Below are 26,133 nucleotides of genomic sequence, written 5' to 3' on the forward strand. Positions count from 1 at the left end.
TGTTTTTGTGTAGCCAAAAAATGACTCAGCAATACTGAAGGGGACAGCCATTCCAACAGCTGTGGCTTTGATCTCGCTTTAAATATTGCTACATGGCCAGGCAGACAGTTACAGTCAGTATTAATAATGTAATACTGAGTCCTCTCACCCTTGCTTGTGCCAGCCTTCATCACCATCACATCTTGCTAAGCTTATGGTGTGTTAATGGAGAGATACAGTTCGGGGGAAATAAGTGCTTAACATTTTTATTGCTCCTTTAACGCAGTAGGTTGTTTGTCTTTACCATTCTGCTGAAAAGACTATATTAGTGAGATTTACAGTAGGCTATAGGTTGCACAGACTATATTTTGTTTTCCCAGTTGATGTTTGTCTCTGTAATGTTTTGAGTTGTGATGATTCCCAACAACACAGGGTTGATTCCTGCAGTGGTGCATCTGATTGACACAGTACTAGAAATCAAGCAGACAGCTGAATGGCCTGGTGGCCCTGCAGCAGAATACTTCCATGGCTGTGTTGGATTCAGTTATGAGACAGCAATGTAAGGCAGCAGGTTGACAGGACAGACAAACTATTAAAAACCAGAAAAACAAACAAAAAACATGACTTCTAATGTCCAGAGTAGGCTCAGTTGCACATATATGTGCCGTCCCTTCTTTTTCTCTCCTGGTTCCTTCATACTGTTTAGTCTTTGACTCACTGTTGGTGCCCAAAGTCGAAAAAAAGAAGCATGCCAGAGTCAAATCTTCATGCCAAGCTTGGCTTTCTGTGGAAAGAACACATCACAGAGGTTAACTGCATTACACCCTCCATCATCTTAATTACTTCATTAAAAATTCTATCCCTTCTCCTTCATGTAAAAATCCAGAATCTATGAATATACAACACAAGATGTTTCCTACTTCACTGAAAAGTCCATTCTCAGTGTATGTACACTGGAGGCTTCAGGTTTCCACATCATACTTGTGGAAGTTGCATACTAGACCATGATTGGCTCCAAACTAGTTGTGATGTCACAAATCATGCTGTAGGTACACGTGTTAAACTGAGATTTAAGGTGTTCACAGAGAAACGTTCTGCCTTCAGCAGATGAATGTGAAAACAAACTCTGCACATACATCATTCTGCACAGAGAAGAGAACAACATCCAACTGAAGGAAATAGAAGAAAAACAAATTTTTAGTTGGGGAGGGACTTTAAGCAACATAAAGCATACATAAACAAGAGCAGGGAACAACACTATAAATTGATGAAAATCCATCATCAATTCATAGTGAGAGTGTCTAATCATTAAGACTAACTACTGTTTGGTCAAATGCTTTGGCCTTGACAGGTAGACAGAGAGATAACAGTGCTCACAGCTCATTTTAATTTTCAGACAGTTAGATTCACAATAGAAGTGAATGCTGCTTTCAATATAGAACATACCAGCACTGATATGATCACCATCTTTCCTTAACATGAACCAAAAGCTATTAATGCCTAAACTGCAAACCAGCAGTGGAAAGAATGTTTAAGATTCTGTTCTTAAACAGAAGTAATAATACCACAATGTAAAAATACACCATTACAACTTAAAGTTCCACATTCAAAATGTTATTTAAATCAAAGTATGGGTACTGTATATAATTAGCTGAATGTACTAAAGTACAAAAGGCAAAAGTAATCATTATGCATACAAAATGGTTTCAATGTTATTAACCTGAGTAGGTGGTGAAGGTATGTTAGTTGTCCCCAGTGGTTGATGCACGTGTAATTTCAAATGGAACTGTAGGACCTCTAATTATTACATATTATAATATTGGATCATTATTACTGATGCATTCATGTGTAAGCAGAATTGTAATGTTGTAGCTGCTTGAGTAACTGTTTGGGAAGCTTAATCTATAACAATGCATCATTTTTTTAAAATGAAGTGATAATCTACTCTTCACATAAAATATGTGTAAAGTAACTACATTTGTCAGAGAAATATAGTGCTGTAAAACAATTAATTTGATTTATTCTCAATAAATAAGTTAGACAAGTCTGCAAAATAAAGTAAATGCCTCCTCTGTAGGCTGATTAGTTCTTGTTTTCACAATTACTTCTCAAAGCAGCATTTTCAGTTGTACTTAACATGTTAGGAAGCAGTGGAAATATGTTTACTGCTATCTAGTAAGTCTCCTCTTATAAAACATTTCTAAAGGCACAACCTAACAACCCAAGCATAGCTCTTATTGATGACTTCCAACTGATTTAGATAAACAGACTGACCTTTTCACCTTCAGATTGCTGAAATGACAAAATGTGGGTGAAAGGTCGACTTACGATGCCAGAGGCGTGTTTGGGTTTGACGCTGTAGGAAGCTTTCTCCTTGGCCTGTCGGAAACACTCTTCTGCTGCTTTTAACCTGCACAACACACAATGTTAATGCATTTATTGTGAATACAGCATTAGAGCTTTCACTTTCACTAATTTAGCAGCCAAGATTACTGTCATGGTTGTCATCCCTTTGGCTGGTCTTAATTTTGCAATCAAGTCACTTTTACTTGAGCTGAAATTAGAAAGTTTTAATATGTCATGTATAAAATATCAATGTATAGTTTCCTTTTAAGAAAGAAAGAACAGGAAATGTAAAAACACTGGATTCTAGAGGTGCAACAAGGAGAGTTGTTAATGTACCTCTCCTTGAGAATGGCTTTGTTCTCTTTCTTCCACTGGTCCTTGAAGTCAGAGGAAAACTCATGCCAGATGGAGAAAAGTGTGTTGGGTGAAACCTCCTTCTCTCCTGCCTTGGCCTTCACTGAGAAGAACACTGTGAGCTCCAGGAACCTGACAGGAAAAAATATCAAGTTATTGACATTCCTTTTTCTCCATGTGTAGACAGATAATATGATCCTGGGTAACATGAACACATTCGTAGCTGGATCAGTAAACCCAGACTAAACTGCCAGTTGATGACCAACTTTGTGATCTTGGTTATTTAGGATCACCAGTGTTAGGCTAAGTGAAGCAGGTAACCCAAAGAGATCCAGAGTAAACTGACTGATTTGAAAATGGTAGTTTCTTTAGTGTTCATATGCACAGAGAATGTGTTCTCAGTTCTCAGTTTGGCAGTGTAAATAAAATAAAATACATAAAATAAATACACAAAGCAAACCATAATATAGAATATAAGGAAGGTAAAGACGCTTGCTCTTACAGTTTGTGAGTGCTGCTGAGTTGAGCTTCCAGTGTCTCCAGTTCACTTTTAGCTAGGAAAGGAAGAATTATACAAAAGGTCAAAAGAAATAGTAAACATGCACATAAATACAGTATACTGCAAATAGTAACTAACTGATTTTAAGTTTGAATGTACAGTATAACAATTCCACAGACAGTGCATCTATGCATTATACATGAAAGTGAAGGAAACCAGAGAAAAACACATTGTAACTCTGCTCTCTCACTGTAACTACAACATCTTCTAGTTATGCTGTGACACATAAACGCTGCTTGGCTCTGAGGCAGACCACAACTTCTTCTATAAACAGATTAAATCCCTGCAGGTCTATCTTTGTAAATCACTGTTTGCATTGCAAATTAATATGAATATAAACCTAACATAGTCAGAGCAGTGAGAGGAAGCAATAGATTGAAGAAACTGTCACAAAGCAGCTTCAAGTCAAAGGTCAGTAGGAGTCTAGACCTTTATGACTATATAAACATACAGTAGTTGCATGTTTTTTGTGAGTTACCTTGTGAGAGAAACTCCTCCATCTTGTCTTTGAAAGGCTGCAGGTTATCTTCATCTGAAATCTTGCACACCCTCTCCACTTCTGACGTACACGCTGACAAAATATTGGAGAAAAAATTTGTAATCAAGTCTATAGGTCTACTATATGTGTTCAGCGCACATTTCATACAAAATAAAATATAGTAGTAGGCAGATGTGATAAGTTCCCCGTCAAAATGAATAATCACTTATGGCACAAACTGAAGACTATTCTAAGACAATATAACAGTATCAACATGCCTTTTATTTAGTGACTTATAGTTAATACCTACATCATGTTTTATAAAACTGTGTAAAATGTTAACAGGCTATGACTATAGAGGTGAAAGTCCAAGGTGAATTTGTTGAATTGTATTGTTGCTAAGTGTGGTTAGATACCTTGATGTTGTGTGCGTCTGGTCCAAACAAAAAATGCTTTTTGGAAAAAAAATGTTTTCACAATATTCATGATAGCTGGAAGCGATTAAGGTGGACTTGGTTGATCCCACTCAAAATTTTTAAGGACTTGACTGGACGGTCAACCAGGTTTGGAGTTACTCAGACTTACACTGTGTGAGATGCAACTTTTAGAATAGTTTGAAACGTTACAAGAGCTTCACGCTAAAATATCTATGTTAGTTTTTGCAACGTGATGTCTGGAATGCAATGCCAAAACACTACAGCAATAACTACTTACACAGTAAGCCAACCAGTCAACCAGCCATGTGAAGCATTAAGACTGAGGTTAATTATGATCTAAACTGTATTTGTGTCTAAGTGTATTTGTATGTGTGTGTGTTACCTCTAAGGTCCTTCCTGAGTCGATTCAGGTCTTTCTGGAAGTCTTCAAACTTCATCTGTGAAGCCTGGAACAAGTCATGAGGCTCAGGGATAGGATACACACATGTCTCCCTGCCAGCATCCTGTAGATAGAAAGATGGAGTGAGACAAATATGATAAAATATACATAAACATGTAGGAAAACTAATCATTAATGCCCTAAATATGAAACACGGTTATACAATCTTTTCAGTTCTGAATATTCTCATTTTTAAGTGTAACAGATGCAAATGTTATCTTCAGGTATTCCATTTCACCTGTAACACTGTTCTCCATCATATTCACAGACCAAACACACTCTTCAACAATTAAATCCCAACAGTGATTTTTAAACATTTCCTGTCAAAGACTGAATAAGCCCATTTCAGACTTTATTAAGATCACCAAATAACTCATTTTTCAGTTCACTGGTCACCAATCTCATAAATATGAAGCCTACAAGCATTACAGCAGTGTGACGCAACAACATAGTGATGTGGAAATGCAGTGCAAATATAAACACTTTGCATACAGACAGAAATCTGGTTTATGTGTACATTAAACAGAGAGAGTGTTTGTAGATGGGATGTAGAAAGATACACACTTTGAATATGAGCTATAGTACATATGTGAGGAACAATGAGTATACAAGGAGGGACACAGACAACTCAGTAAATGAAAAACAAAATAGATGAAAAAGACACAGTTTGGAGGAAGTATAACAGCTTACCTCATCGAAGTGTCTGAGGTAGTACGCAACAATGTATGACAGAAGACTTCTCATGCTGTCCTGCATGTGGAGGAAAAAAAAAAGATTGAAAGTTTGGCAGGAGTGGAGAAGTCAGTGTCATGAACATGATGTTTAGACTTCCTGCAGATATTTCTGGTGTTTCACTGTAATAGCTGCATGATCATTATATTAAAAATATATCTGTCTTCTGTATTACCCTATACAGAATATTGCTGAAACTGCACTTACTGTAAAACCCTGAAGAAAACTATTGAAGAAACCTATAAATCACTGGATAAAGGCTGCAAGTCTTTATCATAATAAATACATTGTAAATAAATGAAAAAATTAAAAAGGCTGCAAGTGTGCATTTGGCTGCTTTTGCCTCAATGACATACAAATATACAAAAAATGAAATACAATAATCAATTGTAAAACTAATATGAAGCCAGTACAGCAATGACCATTCACTGGTCATGGGTAATTTGTGGGTAAGTACTGTTGTCATTTATCACTCAAGCACTGACTCTGCTACAAGATTCCAGAAAGTTCACTGCTGCACAGAGATGTCAGTCACTGTACATGTATCATTACTTTTACACTGGAGATTTAACATGAAGGATGATACACAGGATGCACCCACTTTACAGAATTCTTTATTTTTCCTCTACAACGATGTTCAAACATAGAGGACTTTTTACAAATTAATCGAGGAGCAAAAAGCAGTGATTTGTGCCAGTGCTTTGTGACTGTAAGAAATAAAAATCTGAAATCTGTCAAGTATGACTCTCAACCTTTATTTGTTGACTTGACAAATGTTGAGAGGTTACACTATTGAGAGAAGAGCTGATGGAGCTGGTGGGCTAAAAATAATAATCTCATTTTATTTACACCTTTAAGTCACTGTATTATATTATATATAAAATATATATTTGAGTAAGGTTATTTCATAACTCCCACTTTTTGCCTTGAAATGGCAAACATTGGCCATACATACGGGAATACAACATTCTGACAAGCTCCCAATAAACTACATAGATACAGCCTTTATGTTTCCCTACCCAACTGTGTACTGTCACATCAACATATCATATTCAAAGTGCACAAATACAATCAGCCCATAAAACCAGGCAAGTCAGTCAACCCTGACGTCCACGGTGGAAGAACAAGATTCCAATATACAATAATTCAGTTTATTTCAGAATCCCTCTCTCTTTACTCACGCTGCTCTTGACATCTTTGAGTTTGGGCAGAATGTCTAGGGTGAAGCCATCAGCTTGGCCTCTGGTCCGATTGCCACCATTCATGAAGTTACCAAAAGCCAGGACCAGACCTAGAACCTGCCTCACTGTCTCACTTCCCTGCAGTGCCTGCACAACACATCAAAGTTTTTATTTGAACAAATGTAGGGACAGGCAGTGTGTTGCACATTGTTCGGATAGTAAAGGTCTGAGGCAAATTTATGATTTTGGATGTGAGTGTGAAACAGAGCAAGAGTGAGCATGGGAGAATGACATAAGGGGAATATGCAATAGAAGAAAAGACATAAATGTGTCCCAAAAATTTTGTTCCATCCGGCAATACTAAGTGTTTCCGTGGAGTGCAGGTACAAATGACCTATGTGTTCCAGGAGGAGATGGAGAGTTTGACTCACCTTGCATACCCTCTGCAGTATGTCCAGTTTCCTAATTATGGATGACATGCACTCAGAAAAGCTGGACTGAAAGAGGATGCAGAAGACTCTGCCAGAGAAGTTGGGGATGAGGGAGAGCTGGTAGAGAAACCTGCAACACAAGAGAAACACTGGCTGCTGTGCATACCATCTCTGAACCGACTCTTATTCTCTACTGTGTGTCCAGTTTGACACTCTTAACAGAATGACATATTAGTGTTGAAGTGTGAGGAATAAAACCCACTCACTGCTCAGGTTTGTCCAGAGGTTTAGCATTCTCCTTGTCTTTAGATGACTTGATGTGCTTTTCAATCTTGTCCAGCTCCTCCTGCTGTGCCCTCTGTGGAAGAGACACAAGAGATGACTCCAGCTGTGTCCACATTCAGTCTATACACTACAGTGTATATACTGTGCACTATAAACAAGTAACTGATGTCATGTATTGATGCATAACTAAATTACTCTACTAGCCACCATGGATAATAGAAACTAGCTGGCACCATCCAAAAGAAACCACAACTCACAGCTGTAAAACATGAACTCAAATACCCAGACTTCCTTTACAAAAAAGTGCTCACCACCACAGACATGGACTTTATAACAAAAGAGGAACTGTGAAGTGACAATTCTTGACATCACCACAGCAAATATGTGGCTTGAACACACACAGTATCTGTGGAAGATGAACAACCGCTGAACAAAAGTGGTGTGTTGAATGCTGAAGGAAACATTAGGAGGGTATTCAGTGAATGAAGTACCAGGATATGAGATAAATGCTTGAATTCTTTGATGGCAAAGTCATGTCACATCAACATCTGTTAGAGTAACAATAATTTGTAGGTATTCTTACCATATGAACTTTTTTACTTAGTGTATGAGTAAGACATGTTTTCCCCCAAAAGTTACACGCAAGTCAGTTCCTAGTGCTGGTAGTGAATAGTACTGGCAGAGGTAATGAATCATGATTTTCTGAGACAACATAGTTGCTGCATAAACGTTAACGTACCTACACACTGTGTAGTCAGACAGGCAATGCAAACTGATTAAAAGGCTGTGGTAAGTGTGTGTTGCTCACATTTTCATACAGAGCCTGCAGGGTCTCCAGATCGACTACTGTGTTGTCCAAGTTGAGAATGGCTGAGAAAGAGAGAGAGACAGAGACACTGATCACACTGTTGAGTAATAATGTTACCAGATATGCTCAAAGAAAATGGGAAGGAGGTAGAAAAGCTGTAGTGACAGATGAAGAGGAAGAAATCAGGAAAACATGAAATAGTAAAGAAATAAAAGAACAAAGAAGAAGGAGAATAAAGAACAAGGTTCTTTGAAGTCTAGGCCTGTACCTCAGTCTTTGGGTCATGGATCGGTTTCATTCTTACTTCCACAAACAAAAAAGAAAGAAAAACACATATTTAACCTTCTTTACTGAACTGGTGAAATGATTAGATGTGAAACAAAACAAAATGATAACACAAACTGGCTCCAAGCACAGAGCAGCAATCCTGTCAGGTAATGTTTGGACTTTGTGCAAAGATTAATTTGCAAAATCAACATACATTAGGTTTATGCAATTTGTATTTGTGCTATAGTAATGATATATCATCCTAAAAAACATCAAATGACCACATAGTCAATACAAGCCTATGTGTACCAGATGTGATTATTATACTACAACAACTGTTTTGGACAAAACACAAAATGGCAGAGACTAAACACACAAGGTTTTTATTGACAAATGATTTTTATCATAACCAGGTAAATCTAATAAGTATCTGGACCAGTAAATATGGAAAACAATCACAATTAACACCATTTTTTTCCTTTGTTTTTTTCCCATACATATTCTTCATGAAGAATCATTATTATAATTTCATAACAAAGCAATGAACTTACCATGCTGGATATCTTTCATATCAAGGTGCAGGGAGGACATGAGGATTCCTACTGCCTGAGAACGTTTGTTGTTTAGGAGCTTTACAACCTAAAAAAAAAAAAAACCAGATCTGAGATTCAGATTCAAAAGCACATGTGTAGCGCTGCCACTGAAGCACAGTAGTTCCTCATTCATACCTGTGTGTCACATGCTGTACCACTGTGCATTTCCAGTGGTATGACACTAAAGATGATGCTGCAACTGTGAAAAATCTAACTAGACTGCAGTTTGCAGTAAAGGATGAATAATATACAACCCTAACCCTAATGCCAGCACAGTGAGAAAGATAAAAGTCTTACTGCAACACTCATTACACTCCACACCATTTCATATAAGATGGGACAAACATGATGATATGATTAAACATATGATTATTCATCATATCTTTAATATGTATGATTATATACTTTACACATGAACATACATAGTATAGAATGTGTGATATGTCTTTTATATTTGGTGAAAATATATATATCTATTTAAACTATGTATTTAGCATACTGTAGTTTTACTTCCCTGTAAGCTTGGTATATGACATATACCATATGTCATATACAAAGCCACATATTTACAAATTCCATGGTACTCAACCTCATATTGATGATCTAAAGACTGAAGTCATGTTGTGGAATATAACCACATTTAAACTCAGATTTAAATTTAGATTATCAAACTTTTTATTCACAGAAGATAATTTAGTGATTAAAACTGATGCAAGTCTTTGAGTTTTGTCCGCATGTTTATACTTTACTACATTAAAGAGGTAGAGAGGTAACAGGAAACAGGAGACTAAGGAGCAAGAGATGCAAGAAAGGTCCCCTAAGCCACAGGCATGCATCAAAGAAAGACATGACCAACCTGCTCTGTGAGGCCATACGTAGACACAGTGGTGCTTTGAGATAAATGCTAACGTCAACATGCTAACATGCTCACATGTTCACGATGACAATGCTAATGCTGATGTTAAGCCGGCATAATGCTAATCATGTTAATCATCTTAATTCAGCATGTCAGCATGCTAACATTTGCTAATCAGCACTAAACACAAAGTACAACTGAGGCTGATGGGAATGTCATATGTTTTGCAGGTATTTTGCTGTTGGACAAACAGACTTTTTGACCTGTTGATGGCGCTAGATGAAAAGTTAAGATGTCATCAAAGTATAATTCATCTTGCAGGAAACATGGATTAGGCCTGCTGTATCTGAACCAAATTTCATGGCAATCCATCCAGTTGTGATATTTTAGTCTGGAACAAAGTGGTGGACCAACTGACAGACAGACATTGCCATCCATAGATCCTTGTTTATTTATAATGAACAAGTCAAATCTCTCTCTCTCTCTCTCTCTCTCTCTCTCTCTCTCTCTCTATATATATATATATATATATATATATATATATATATGTGTGTGTGTGTGTGTGTGTGTGTGTGTGTGTGTGTGTGTATACATACATACATACATACACACACACACACACACACACACACACAAATATATATATATATATATTTAAAATTGTTGTTGACTTCATAATTGTGACACTACACTTGTACATTTATGTAAAACACACTTAAACAAACAGACCTGTTTGGCCTTGGACTTGGTGATTGTGTCAGAAAGCGGCTGCTTCTTCTCCTTTACAGCTGTTTTGGAAAACAACTCTACAAATTCCCCAAAGTCCACATCAGGCTCCTCTATTGCCTCCCACACCAACGAAGAAGAAACATCCCTGAGAACACAAAACAATAATAACAGATGTTGTTTTTCAGCAGTAAAGCGTAATCATCTCCACTAGTCGTATTGCATTTTTCTTACAATATATGTGTGAATATAATCCATTTATCAGGAAGTCTGATGACAAACCTCACAGCAGAAAGACAGCTTCTGATCAAACTGACATGACACACATCCAAGTTTATGTATTGTTAAAATCCATTATGAGTGAGTACCACATGCTTAAACATGCCCAACAAACAAAATTAGCTTTGTGTGTAGGATGTAACCCAAAACAGAGCTTGTATTTTGTTGTTTGATATTCAAATTAGATTTTTTTAAAGTCCTGACTGTACAACAGTGACATTGTTGGGTTGGATTCTCTCTATTCATCTCTTTAATCATGAGAAGCAAGAACTGTACACTGGCCACTGTTATTTCCTAAAGGCTGAACTGCTCTTACACACTGAGCTGTGCTGGATGACAGCCAATCATGCTCTACAGCTACTGCACAACAGGGAAGTTTCTATATCTGAATCCAGCATTTGTCACAAATAATGTGTTGTTAATTGCACTTTCTGAAGTTGTTCTGTATTATTAGTATTACTAGTCTACGAAGAAAACATACACACCCTATAGAGTTCATTGTTTGCTTTGCCTCAAAGATCAACATTACAACACTACAGTGCAACACCATACATGACTGCCTGACATTTTACAAAGCACACAACCTGACTTCCAAGCAGCCTTATAATGTACCTTATCTTTATGCAGTTGGAATGCAGATGAACATGCAGGCTGATTTTAAAAGTCTACTGCTGACTTACGCTCATGTAAAGGTCACTCTGAAATAAGAGCACTGCATCAAGCCTAATTTACACTGGATGTGGTCAAAAGAGAGAGAATGTAAATGTAGCAGCCTCTTGCATTAAAAATGCATGTGAGTTGTCAAAAAGTTTTATCCAAAAGCAGATAAAAATACATCTTCTTCTTCTACTTCTTATGCAAATAGTGACATGTGCAAACACTACATCTACAGGTGTTTTCCCCAGAACATGAAGTCATCATGGCTACACAGGTTATCATCTTTACTTTTTAGCATGCAGCTGGATCCTGGTCCAGTAGAGAGGCTTCATGGGTCTGGGCGGCTCCACCACAGCCTTCCTGGGTGGCTTCTCCTGGGTCAAACCCAGAGCGTACAGCCCCAATGGCAGAGGAGGAGGCAGTGAGCCCAGAGCTCCTGGAAGAGCTGGAGGAACGCAGATTGCTCCTGGTGGAGGAGGGGGAGGTGGAGGCCCACAGCCAGGAGGTGGTGGAGGTGGTGGTGGGCCTCCTATTCCTGGTAATGGAGGAGGAGGAGGAGGAGGAGGAGCAAGACCACCAGGGAGAGGAGGAGGAGGAGGAGGAGCAAGGCCACCAGGGAGAGGAGGAGGAGGAGGAGGTGGCGGTGGAGCAAGGCCAGCGGGAAGGGGAGGAGGAGGAGGAGGAGGAGGAGGAGGTGGGGGTGGAGCAAGGCCACCAGGAAGAGGAGGAGGTGGGGGTGGAGGTGGAGGAACTGTTGAACTGGGTGGTAGAGGAGGTGGAGGAGCTGGCATTAACCCTCCTGGTAAGGGTGGAGGAGGAGGTGGCGGAGGAGGAGGTGCCACTGTCTGTCCTGGTAAAGGATGAGGAGGTGTTGCTCCTCCTGGAAGGGGAGGTGGTGGTGGAGGCTGCTGCTGACATGAACACTGGAAGCCGTCCTGTGTGGATGGAGGCTGCAGGAAGCCGTTGACTCCACCCGGCTCACTACAAGGCACTTTGAACTTAAAGCTGTCGTCCATGGGAGAGGTCTGCACTGACTTGGCCTCCAGGCAGCCAGGCAGAGCGGAAGCTGCTTCAGTCTGCAGGTGAGCATCACACACAGCCCTCAGCAGGCCCTCCTCTCCTCCACACTCCCTGTCTGTGGTTGTGGTGGTAGTGGTGGGTTTCATGCTGTCCCTGTCCAGCAGAGGGGGCTGTCGCTCCAGCTCAGCGATCTTAGTCCTGAGGTCTTCAATGGTTTGCTCCAGTTGTTGGATGACATTGACGTGTTTTTCCTTCAGTTTTGCTGTTTTCAGGACACATTCGTCCTGCAAATAAAGAATAACAAAAATCAGAGAAGCTCTCTTTGTCTTGTAATAAATGACAAAGCAGCTGAAAATACACAGCCCATAGAAACATGTGGGATAAATATTTGGCTAAAGACAAATGACTGTTTGAGATTTCAAGAATAAACTCAGAATTTTTAAGTAAAAAAAAGTAGTTATATCATGAGAATTAAGTTGCAATTTATCAGGACAAAATGTCATAATATTATACAATAAAGCCATAATTTTACAAGAAAAAGTAATTTTATTATAAAAATATTTTGTTTGCACAGCTTAACACCATGTAATTGAACATAACATCAATGGAGTTTATTCTCTCAAATAATGGAAAGACCAGACTCCACTGATAGTGCTCCTTCTATTTCTAAATAAAGCAGAGGAAACACAATTGCTGAAGTGAAAGCTGGGGGCTCTCAAGCCATTTATACCAGATAGGATATAGTGGGATATAGTGTGTTCATATTTTTTTAATTCAAATCCATTCTTATCCCTGAAGTCCATTTGGATTGTTCTCACTTTACTAAAACAGAAAATACTCTCTCTCTCTCTCTCTCTCTCTCTCTTTCTCTCTCTCTCTCTCTCTCTCTCCCTCTTCATATATACATACATATATATATGAGAGGAGGCTGGTCCATAGAGGCAGAGGAGGTTGATCCTCTATTTTTGAGAGGCAAGAGGGAGATCAACATACAAAAAAAGTAATTGGTTGAAAGAAACCATTACCAAATCTCAGTGTCACTTTGAAAATATTTTTCTCTCTTCTTTGGAAAAAAAAATTCATTATTGAAATTCTGATTAAAATGCATCAACAGCAACACCTGCAGGGCAGGCAGGAGGAGAAAGGGCAGTGTGTGTGAAGTGGTGAGAGGAGAGAAGAGGAGGAGGCAAATTTTCTTTTCCCAGATTTACGTTTCCCTTTTTTTTATCGAACAGTAGATAGCTACGCCAACAGTTAGCTTGTTGTACAAGGGCTGTTCATCTCCATGAAAGAAAGAAGACATCAGATAACGTGAGTCAGATACACCTTCTCTTTCTCTGTCTCTTTCTTCTCTGATGGTTAAATGTCTCTCCTGGCTGTTGTGTGAATTTCTCTCCTTAACAAGAATGCAGCAAAGAGATCACATAATGTGCTGTAGGTAGTTTGCTTGTTGAAGTTACAGTGAGCTGTCTGGACTCACATGAAAAGAGTCTGAGTCATTTGGAACTGATCCAGTTTTTAATTGAGTGGTTGTTCAGTCACCTGTTGATGGTGTGATAAGTGAATGAGTGTGCAGGAGGTCTGGCTGCTTGCTTGTGACAAGTTTTTCATTCTTGTTTGTTTTTAAGCTGAGCTGTCTATTGAGTAATAAGCTAGAAGTAAATAAGTCGTGTATTTGATACATGCATTAATACTTTCTGATGTGAACCTACACTTTTAGATCTGTGAATGTTTTTAGTGTTCAGTGTTCAGTCTTTCTAGTATTCAGCACTGATCTGTACCTGTATAACATTATAAGCATTGTTGTACTTTACATATTTCTGTACACTAAAAAAATACATAGGAAACACATGTAAATCATGTGATATGTAGCCTGTTTTTGATGAGAACATAAATCTGTTGTCACAGTAGAACAATACTATGAATTTGAAGTAAACTTTGTTTAAAATGATACATTCTGAACCACTCCACGGCTAAAATGAGCACTTCTTTGTTATATATAAATGTCTTTAAAGAAGCAGCCTTTTCACCATTCAGGGGTTTTGTCTTTGAAAGCAAATTACTTACAATTATATAGAAGAGAGAGAGAATTACAGAATTATAATTACAAACTATCATGTATGCTGTATACTACTCTGTGTTTTACAGACATGGGCTCAAAATAATTTGCAGTCTCAGGCTCTATAAGTAGAAAAAAATCAAAGTGACTGACCTGACAATCTTGGCTTTCCATTTGTTGTTGCCTCAAACCCGTGATGGCCGCATGTACTTCTGGACAGACAGACACATTATCAGGTCAGATTAGCACAATACAGTACATCACAAACACACCTCAGAGGACTCATAAAACTCCTGCAGGTTAGCATGAACATACTGGTATGTATGCACTTACATATATGTCCACATCTCATAGTTTAATCAAACTGAAATTACAACACAGTTGGTGTTGGAATCACATTGTGTTTAGCTGACAAGCACTGACCAATATGCCTCAATGTAGCACTCCTGACACATCCCTTGTGTTTTTATACCTGTAAGTAGTGTAGTGTATGTTGTAACGAGTTAGTCACATATTTTGGAAAATATAGTAACAATGATACATTCATGCTGTGTGTTGATCTAAGCCAATCAATTTGTACCTAAGATCACAGCACATGTCACACCATAATACAATTTCATAGTTTTCCGCATCTTAATGTTTGTAGGAAACATTAGATTGACTGTTTAATGGAATAACCTGTCAGCGAAAAAACTGGTTAGTTCACCAAGTAGGTTATTTTTAAATCAAACAGAACTGTAATAACAAGCATTATTATTACAGTAAGTCAAATGAACACGTTACAGTACATGTACTGTACATGTACATGTAGCATTCTCTACTGGCTGAAGCCTGGCTGAAAATTTCTATTTGTTCACATCACAAAATACATCAATTAGAACTGTTTAGTTGATGTATAGTGTTAAAGATTTGAGACGCAGGGAGCATGCAGTGGAGTTTAGATGAATACTTTTTCTGTCAGTATAATCTTCACTTCAGTGATGATGACTCATTCACTCTTACTGTGATATTTATAGACTTTAGAAAAGAAAAGATTTGAGCTGAGATTTAACACAAACTTATGTAAAAACAATCATATTCAGTGAATATTTCTGGAAATATAACCACTTAGTATTTACAATTTAGTTTAAATATAAATTCAGTGACCAAAGATGCAAAGTCCATGAATTCCTGTGTAATGATGTGCACTTTATAATTTTATAATACAATAATATGTTTCACCTGCTATTTTATTTTGCTTAGGTGATTAAAAAATAAAAGAGGCAAACTCAGCATGCATAAAAAAAGTTTTAGAGTTTGTCCCTGGGACACTCCCCCTATCATGGAGTGGCAGATTAATTTCAAGTTATGATATTGTCAAACGGGGGAAAATCTTCACCTGGGGCCTTACCAGTGATATGTAATAGCTGATGTCAGGATAACCATGTGGATGGCATGAATCATGGGGAAGATAGGTGGCATATTTTGAATATGTGGATCTGTGCAGACTATTGTGCATAAGCCTTTTTGTTGTGAAGTTTCTCTATCTCTCCCCTCTCCCGCTAAAGCTGTTGCTCTCTCTCTCTTTCATTTTGTCTCTCTTGCAATGTAATGAGATGTAGCCTATTGGGAGAGTTTAGTAATGGAGACTGTTATGGAGTAATCGTTTGTTTGGTAATGGTATTTTAAGATCTTGATTTTGAAGGATTCTCTTATGCGTTGTGCACTAGCCTGCCGACACATATAAAATACTCATTGGTGTGTGCATCCTGGTCTGTGACTGCCTACCTGTCCCTCATGGCATGTTACTGGGCCTAACAACACTGCCACTCTGCTTGTGTTTGCACATTTGCTGGCTTTGAGTCAGCACAAAACATGAGCCTACAATGTACAGAAATGATTACTCACCTTGATTGTCCTCTGAAACCACCAAAGCATTACAATGGAGATGTCACATTCAGGAGACAAGACAGGAGAAAGAAATGGAGATCAGTCATCGAAGAGTATTTAACACTGAGTTTGACATTTATAGCTATCAACAGTGTAACTGTTCTTAAATGATAGAATGATTTATGACTCATCAAGTGCAATATGTATATGTATTGAAGATAAAAGTATTGATGAGTCCATCTTTCATAATAAGATCATCTGAGGATGGACACATCCTGAACAACAGTGGAACTGCCAGTCTGTATCAATGATTGTCATACAGCATCATTTCTAAGGAAATAGTTCAAAAGTTTAGGAAATATATATTTTGTTTTTCCAAGAGTGAGATGAAGAGATTAATATCAATCTCATGTCTGTGTGTTTAAAAAATACTCCACTGATTTAGCATTGCATAACTATAACATTGTCGGACTCACAATGGATAACTTTAAATCTTAAAAAGGGATCAAAATCGATGCAGCAGAACCAGAGATATCATATTTTTTATTTCACACTTAAAAGTGACATCACTTTAGGCAGTTAATGAAATTTAACACATCTTCCTCTGGAGACACAAAAGGCTTTATACTACTTTTTTTCACATATGCAGTAGAACTCCCCAAAGCACACTTTGATGTGTAAAATTGGTGGAGTTCCACTTTAAGTACAGGGCTAGGATCATGATGTGATTAGCTGAGGATATAGACTGGCAGCAGAGGGAAACAACTAGACTGACTCTCAAAGTTTAAAAATACACCTACCAACACCTCTAAAGCTCACTAATTAACAACTTGTATCACAACAACTTGTGGTTTTCGAAGGAGTTACATGCTGGAAGTATTTCTTGGCAAACAACAGCTAGACGCAATTTATTTCCTTGAGTCTTATCATCACATTGAAGTGGCCATGTTTGGTACTATACACATATACACTAATATACAGTCTGTTGTAGTAAATGTCTCTGAATTACTACCATCTATAAAAAACTATTATCTGCACTTAAATTTGAATTATATAAGAGGCAACACAAGGTGCATATAATACCACTCATCCACTGCTGTCACACCAAATACAGTCTGAATGCTGACTACTGTAAGACAGAAAAACTGAGCACAGCACAAGTTAAGTCAGAGACTAAGGCTATCTGTGGACACAGATAGAAAAGAGAAAAGGAAAAAGGGTTGAGGAGTTTGTGTTCCAGAAAAGCGTATGGATTGTAAAACCTATTTATCAGCCTTTTTCACAGAAGACATTTTGACATATTGCAGTAGTAAAAGCATGTAAATAATCAAATGAATGATGGCTGAATTCCATTTAGCTGCTTCAGTTTCAGGGTCCTGGTATTGTGCATGCTGACTCATTGTCATGCTGTCAAGGCTTACTGGGACACTTGTATATTGTTAATGCTGAATCATCAGGTTGAGCATATGAGTTCATGCCTGTCAGCTAACCTGCATGCCATATACAATATGTACAAGCTGTGTGTAAGTGCTGTTCTTACCAGCCTCTGTGGATCTGACTCCAGTCCTGTTGTCTCCGCCTGGCCTGGATGGAGGCCAGGAGTCCTTGAGCTGCCCCGGTAGCTTCCCATCGAGAGGATCCAGGGAGTGGGGCGGTTGGTTAACAGCTGCCCAAGTATACAGCTGGTCATGCTGGGGAAAAAAAACTCTGTCAAAAAGGTTTGTTTTTTACACTGGTTGCACTAACACTCGATTTAATCAACCCTGTAGCCATTACAGTAAGATATACAGTATGTTCATGTGCATGAGACTTATGAATACTGTATGTCTCCAGATCAAGGTAATTGTAATCGTATTTTTGTCCCTCTCACTTTTATTGTTTTAAGTTGATTTTCTTACTGATGTCTCTCTGAACACTGTCATTTTACTGTCCAGCCACAACCTTCCAGATGAAAGAAGATGTGAGTTGATGGAAATGTTGATACACTCATCTGAGTTGCTTTCAGTTATTACAGTATGCACACAGCAATAAGCTTAACAAGCAGTAACAAGGTTTTTGTGCATGTCTTGAGTTTCACCTGTCAGACTGCCCAATCTTGCTGGTGAAGGTTGTTGGGGCTTTATGCTGCCTGAAAAGAATCCCTGCAGACACCACTAAGGCTGAAAAAGGTAGTGCCAACTATGTTTTTCAGGTTTCAAAAAATAATTAAATTCATTTAGTTTATTTCCAGTGACTATTGTCCTAAAAAGACCCTAGAATTAAACATCAGTCAAAAATAAGATAGTAAAGCTCAGTGCCCTTTGTATTAAAATTTGTATTAAACATTATATATCAGGAAGTATCACATATCTATAAAGGAGACTAAAACTAACTGTAAGCAGGGTTACAATAAAAGGGTTACAATAAAACATAGCATGTTATTTTGTTATACTACCATTATAATCGAAAACACAATAACTAATTTTATCAAAATTTGTTATTTGCTTGACTTTTTTTAACTTCAATGTATTATGCCAATTATGAAACCAAATTTAATACCGTTGTTGCAGAGTGCAAACACAAATTTGCACTCTGCAACTTAGTATTCTGTTTCTGATTTTGTATTCAGTTTTGATGTGCTAGAAATGTGTGTGAAATGTGCTAGAAAGTAGCTCATGTTTTATATTTCACACTCTGACATCAGCTTCCAGTCAGTTACACCCTGTTGCTTTTGTGCTACCATGTTGGCTTAGTAATGCATGGATGGGGGAGAGAATCCATATACTGTGTGTGCTTGTGGTCTTGCAAGACCACAGCAGCAAATAGCCAAGGAAAAGATGGAAACTGATTGATGGATGAGCCTGTGGTGGGAAGGCTCTGCAACAACACATTTGCAGATCTTAGTACAACACATATTCACAATAACTGTATGCTGACTATGTGTGAATGTACACAGAGGTACACGGAGACTACATACTTCAAACTTGGCTGATGTGTTGGAGGGGATGTGGGTAGTGCTGCCTCCAAGCTGCTCTCTGAAGCAGTCGGTGAAAGGCAGCAGGAGACCCATGGCTAAGATCCTGGAGCAGAGCCTCTCAGCCTCCTCCGGCTCTTCCTGCTGCTGCTGCTGCAGGAACAGCTTCTCCAGGAGAGTTCGACCTGGATGTCCAGAAACCAGACAGATTTGCTACTACTGACAGCTGAGAAAACTGTCTTCAATAGAGAAGGAATAATGAAAGGGAGAAACAATCTCAGATGCCCTTAAAACATTTTTATTTAAATTTAATTTTAAGATCAAGATTTTACGGTTTGTCCTTGTTCTGTTTTAATGCCCTGAAAAATTAGGTTTTTAATCAAAGTAATAAGAAACTCTATTCTTGCTTTTTTTTCCAATAATGATTATTTGATTTATTGTGACATGACAGATAGTTTTGCATTTAGAAAAGTACAAAAACAGATAAGATTGGTGAAATTTGTTTCACATAGAAATGAAGCAGCATTTATTTAGGTACATGGTCTACTGTATCAAATGCTAGACCCTGGAAAGTTAAGTTGTATTGTAAACTTTTGTTGAAGCAATCAAACTGATGGGTGTCCCCGGCAGCCTCATTTCTGATACGTTAAAGACTTTGGATGTGGATGTGTCATGTCTGAGAGGCCGGGATAAGGCATGAGTTGTCCATACAAAGGCATTCCTTCATGACCCATGCTTACAGTGACCTGCTGTGGTCCCTAATGCTTTGGCAACATTACAGAGGCTGAGGGCAGCTGGAAGACTGAGTTTGCAGGTGTAGTGAGAACCCACAAGTTGCTTGGTGATGTGTTGGAATTGTTGGCTGAAGGCTAACAAAGCAGCACTTCAAAACTCTGAGATCATATCACTCAGAAATGGTCAGGTTGAAACAAGTAGTGTTGCAGAAAAAAATACTTCCAAAATGATGACATATGCTGTGTGCTATGATGTATGAATGTCTTTCTCCTCCAACTGGCCCTATGAGCTCTTTAAATGTCAACATAACCAATCAAAATGCAGTTTTAGGGGCCTATGATTTTAATCAGATTATTGTTACTGCTGTAGTCCATTAACATCATAAACTATATGATGTAAATGGACTAAAGCAGTAAGAATAATCTGATTAAAATCATGGTATTCCTTGGTAAATATGTGTTTTGTATTTAATGAGGTAAAACATGCACCAGTCATCAGTGATCAAATGATATGAAATGTGGCTCCATGTTGGAGGGATGAGCTCAGCTCAGCTGTGGATCTAAACAGCTCTCACAATATCCGCCATCAACATGATCAACCAACACATGCAAGCTTTTCCACAAAGCACACAAACAGCCTCGGATGACTGTTCACACTGAATCCTGAAACAACTGTATTTCAAACCATAAAGTATCGTTAAGTAGAAACAAAACAGCTTGTGTAGTAGATGGTAGACCGGTCTTTCTGTGTTACATTATTACAAACACACACTCTCTCTGGATACATGAATGCAGACTGCAAAGTGTGTATGACCTCAGAACAATTCATATAAAAACAGAATGAAAATCATTGTTGTTATCAGAAACACTGTCACTTTTATGAATCTGTATGTGATGGTAAACATAATAATATTTTAAGTGAAAACAATGAAGGAAACTTTGGTATGGTGTGATGTGTACATGAGGATGTGTCCACAGACTGCAGGACATGTCTGTTCACTTTCTGTGAGTAAAACTAAAGATCAACACTGTCTGTGTGGTTTCTCTGAGCTCCAAATAAACACTCAGAAAACAAATGGAAAAATATGTTAAATCTTAACTTAAAAAGTAGAGTTTTGTGTTTCATAGTTACAAAAACCCATCTATGGAAATCAAATAAAAGCCTGGAATCACCTGCACTGTTTGCCAGAATACACAGAATATAACTGTGGGATGTATGGTCTAGACCTGCTCTATGTGAAAAGTGTCCTGGGATAACTTCTGTTGTGATTTGACGCTGTATAAATAAAAATTGAATTAAACTGAATAACAGAAGAGTAAAATAGTACAAGAATGGACACAGATCAATGAAAAAAGGTTGAACTTGTCTCCGGCTATAAATACTTTGAAGCATTTATTGATGGCAAACTGCTAAGCTAACACAGATGCTGTGTACAGTGTGCCAAAGCTCAACACCTATTTTATAAAATAAACAGAATGCTTTTAATGTGAGTAGAAAGGTTTTAACTGACCTGTTGGTGATCTATTAAACTGTGATGTAAAACTACTGGGCTGTAGCAACTTGGGTTTTCTGCATTCATGATAAATGCATCTGCAAGAGACTACTATTACTTTGGATGATCAGTGTTGTCCTCTGTAGGCTGAACTTTAGCTGCTCTCCTTACAGGCGCAGAAATCAGACCCATGTTTTAATGTGTACAATATATATTTTTTTTTAATCCCTACAGAAATGAACAAGCACTCACCCATGAAGACATCTTGAAAGCCACAGGTAGAAACCTGTCCACAGGAGGATCTTCTGGTAGCACAGGTGGGTTGGCTGCCTCCACCTCTGTAGCCCATCAGATATTCCCCTGAACCCACAGAGCCTCCATCCTCCTCCCTGCTCCTCAACCTCCTCTCAAGCTCCTCCGTCCAGTCAGCTGAGCGACTCAGAGGTCCAGCAAGGCTTCGGGAGCGCTGTCTACGGACCTGGTGACCCTCAGCTGTCGTCCTGTCAACATTTACAGTTGTGGTTAATTTTGAATGTGCCTTCACATGTACAATTTAACCAATCTTGACGTTTCAAATGATATGTTCATCTTTAATGCAGACTGTTGTCCAAAGCATTCTGAAATATATTAGATATTGTGTTTTCCTGCCTTTTAGTCAAAACCAGCTTCAATCTTTATTGAATGTATGTCATTATTGCTTATTAATGCAACTGACATTGATTTGACTGACTGATTTGAAAAGTCTGCAAGTTGACTTTAATACTATATGGAATTAAATTGAAACACATGGCTGTTTGGGATGTCAAGGAAATGGGCAGTAAAATAGAAACCAGGAACACTATTCCATGCTTTGGAAAAAAAGCTAGCAGTGTAGCTGTGTGTGATTTTTACTTAATGGGCTAAATCATGTAAAAACACTGGAATGGTTCTTTAAAGGTCATTTAAACTATGGTACTGATGTTTAAACATTCTTGATATAGTTTTTAGATATTATTTGAATCTACCTTGGCTAAGGTCAAACATTCTAAGGCTGCACATTCACCTTTGCATTTTTATTTTAGTGTCCCAATTCTGACTGTATATGTACTATACAGTGCCCTCAAAACATAGATCCATTCAAACCATCCATTCCCAAAAAAAGGCCTGTCAAGGTTTGGATTTCTTCACATTTTGAAGTGTTGTGCATGGGGATATAGTCACAGAGATACTTGGTAGCTATAGACCTTGGGGGGTTATGTATTTAATTTCCAAAAACAAACATACTAAAGTGTAAGGAATGGATTCAACAGTATGTTGGTTTATCTAGAATATTTTGTTGGGTTAAAAAGCACTGTTCAGGACTGGGCTTCTAATAATAGTGTAAAATATTAGAGATAACTAACTCTATATAAGAACAATATAAGAACATTGATGTTCTTTTATTTCCATGGTGAACATGCTGACTTTTTACCTGTGTTGTGGTCTTTTTTTGCATTGTTACACAGCACATCATGAATGTATTGATTAATTGTGGATTGAAGATCCCTTGGAGTTATTATTGTCATGTAAGTCATCTGGAGACAAGGTTTTCAAACAATTCAGGGAGTTAACGTTCAAGGTGCAGTGTGTAGGATTTAGTGACATCTAGCAGAACAGACTTGGCAAAAATGAAATATAATATTCATAAGTATGTTTTGATTAGTGTATAATCCCATGAAAATAAGAATTTTTGTGTTTTCGTGACCTTGAATGAGCCCTTTATATCTACATAGGGAGTGGGTCCATGTTTCTACAGTAGCCCAGAACAGACAAACCAAACACTGACACTAAAGAGGACCTTTCACATTTTCGCGGCCACTGTAGGTTTTCCTACATGCTTGGAAGAGGAGCGGGAGGGTTAGGGGTATGCAGTTGGTTGCAGTCTGCTACCTCACCTCTAGATGTCACTAAATCTTACACACCGGTCCTTTAAGTTACAACTGAGCAACAGTTGTCATTTCAGTCAACAAAATGTAGGATTGCCAGCCAAAAATGAAATCAAGGAATTACTGTTTTAAAAGATACCACAAATCTTGATTGTAAATTTGTTGGTAACTACAAACTCTCAGTGCTAAATTGAAATGTTTGACAGGCGTAACAAGACTAACTAAAGTCAGATGGGGTTCAGCAAAGTGTCAGTTCCAGTTTATTCCAATATTGAGCTTATTTTCATAGCTTTGACCATCATTTCTAGTAGTTATTATTACGTTGTAGACATCAAAGTAGTTACTGAGATCTGTGAACATAGTGACATTGCTACAACAAAGTCTGATGAGGGAAGAAAGACAAGCAGTCAGATGATCAGACAGATTGTAAACAAGCCAACGATTTGGCCAGATTATAAATCAAACTGAATGTGAGCTCTGAAATGTTGGTAGTAATCCCTCATTGCACAGGAAAGCTTTTTGCACACAACTACAGAACAGTGGGGCAAATTGAAGTAGGAAGTGGGTCGGTAAACTGTAATGGATGTTTACAATGGACAGTTTGGGTAATAATTTTTCCATTCAAGTTTGTTTTAGCTTCCAAATAAGTTTAATTAAATTGGGGGTTTGTTCTTGTCTGCCTGATTGTCTGACTGCTCATGTTTCTTGCCTTGTTTGACTTTGTTTTAGCAATGCCAACATGTTGCCACATCTCAACAATTAACTTGGAGAGTACAAAGTTAATACAAGTTAATATAAACTAATACAAAGTTATTATTGTAAGATAAATGCCCACAAGTAATAAACTGGAATTATGCTTTAATAATCTAACAAAGTGACTCCAATCTATCTGCAACCTTGATATATATGACCTGATAATAGTAAAATCAAAGTCAAAGTTTATGTTAAAAAGCATACTGTATCTTATGTGCTGTCATAGTGTCATGTCAATGGTTAAATAACATAAAAGATCATATTTAACTTGCAGCAATGCCACAGGTACCTGTGGAGGTGATGGTGGGCTCTGCGTGGGGACAGAGGGCTGTGGGAGGGTGACAGGGCTGGGGAGTGTCCTGGGGAGCTCAGCTGTCTGGTGGTGGTCTTGATGTAGGAGGGGAAGATGGGAGGGTAGGGTTTCACCACGGGGCTGGAGGAGGAGGAGGAGTGGGTGGACCTGAGGAGACGTTTAGCCAATGTAGGGCTCTCCTGGGGAGGCAGTGGGGTGAAGCAGACACTGCTCCTCCTGCACTGCTGGTTGGAGGGGGAGGCACTAGTGCCGGCAGCAGCAGAGTGGTTGGGTTCAGATCCAACGCTCAGGCAATCTTCAAGGGACTCAGCACTGGTACCCGAGCCCAACTGACCCTCACCTTCTAAAAACATGGTCCCTGAGCTCAGCCCCTCTGTGGGTTCAGGACTTTTGTTGTGGCTGTCTGCGGGTGGAGGACTGAAATCAACCACACTGTGCACCCTCTCCTCCTCCTGCTGGTTTTCCTCTCCTGCTTCCTCCTCCTCCCCTGGGGGTTTCCCAGCACTGTCAAATGTGAGATCAGGGAAGCTGTTACCACTGGTCGTCATGGTGACCGGGTTGACAGCTGCCCCCCCAGCAGTAGCCATGGTGATGGCTGTGTGAGGGGGCTGCTGCACCCAAACATGCTGGTCTTTTGTGCCTGTGGCAGCACAAAGAGAGCCTTCTCTCTCCTTCTCCCTCGGCCCCTTCCCGTTTAGCTCAGGATGCTCCTCCTCCTCCTCTTCCCTCCTCTCATGCACCTCTGTGTGAAAGGGGAGGTGTAGTCCTGGGGGCTGCTCTGTGTGCTTGACAGATCCAGACAGAGTTCCCGTTTCTAGGAATGACAGCGCATCAGACCCAAGCTCTAATTCTGGGGTCAGGTCAGGCTCCTCTGGAGGAGTTAATTTGACTACTCCATTACTCTGCTTCTTCCCCTCTCCCGCTCCCCAGCTCAGATCCCTTCCTCCCCCTCCTTGTGCCTCCACAATTGAGTTAACCCCCCCATGCTGCTGTTGGTGCTGGAGCCTTATAGCAAGCTGGATGTCTGCTAGCAAATCCTCGTGGTCGGCTGCTGAGTGGAAGCTGTAGATATCGGTGTCTGACCCCGAGCTCCCTCTCTTCTGCCCTCCATCCTCCGGAGAGGTTGCTGCTGTTGATGTTTTCCGCGGCATCTCCTGCTTCTGCTCTCCTCCCCCTCCATCTCCATCCTTTTTCTCTTGGTCCGGTTTCTTTTTCTTCTCAGGGAAAGCAGCCTCAGTATCCGACTGTCCAAGCTCATCGGCAGACAGATCAGGTGTTTTTGTGATGTCCAGTTCATCATGTTGAGATGCTAACACATCCTCCTTTGAGCCTGTTACTGATGAACACACGTCTCCTTTCCCTTTCAGGTTGCCCTTTCTCTTCCGGATGGAGAAAACAGAGGACTTGGACTCAGATTTGTTTTTCTTCTTGCCTGGTCCTGTGCCATGCATCCCCCCTCCTCCTCCACTGCTGCCTGCTCCTTTACCTCCATGCTTACTGTTGAGTTTCTTTCCTCCTTTTTTTGTCGTGTCTCCTCCTCCCTCTCTCCATCCCTCATCCAGTGAAGGGTAGCTTCCATTACCTGATGCTGCTGCAGCTTTCTTTTGCTTAGCCTCCTGGTTGCCCAT

The 26,133-nt window shown here is 39.1% G+C and overlaps 1 protein-coding gene across 1 annotated transcript; it reads right to left on the reverse strand.

Moving 5' to 3' along the window:
* On the reverse strand, positions 1 to 26,133 carry LOC121887398 (formin-2-like). The gene is made up of 20 exons (XM_042398138.1): positions 25,041 to 26,133; positions 24,482 to 24,959; positions 21,788 to 22,035; positions 19,312 to 19,493; positions 17,896 to 18,046; positions 14,640 to 14,698; positions 11,696 to 12,711; positions 10,475 to 10,619; positions 8,848 to 8,935; positions 8,030 to 8,091; positions 7,203 to 7,294; positions 6,937 to 7,066; positions 6,506 to 6,652; positions 5,283 to 5,342; positions 4,536 to 4,656; positions 3,717 to 3,809; positions 3,182 to 3,233; positions 2,662 to 2,811; positions 2,308 to 2,389; positions 1 to 763 (listed from the first exon to the last, which is right to left on the reverse strand). The coding sequence occupies exons 1-20, from the start codon at positions 26,131 to 26,133 to the stop codon at positions 737 to 739; spliced, it is 4,476 nt and encodes a 1,491-aa protein (XP_042254072.1). The 3' UTR covers positions 1 to 736.

This window comes from Thunnus maccoyii, chromosome 20, assembly GCF_910596095.1.
Source record: "Thunnus maccoyii chromosome 20, fThuMac1.1, whole genome shotgun sequence".
Taxonomy (NCBI): Eukaryota; Metazoa; Chordata; class Actinopteri; order Scombriformes; family Scombridae; genus Thunnus; species Thunnus maccoyii.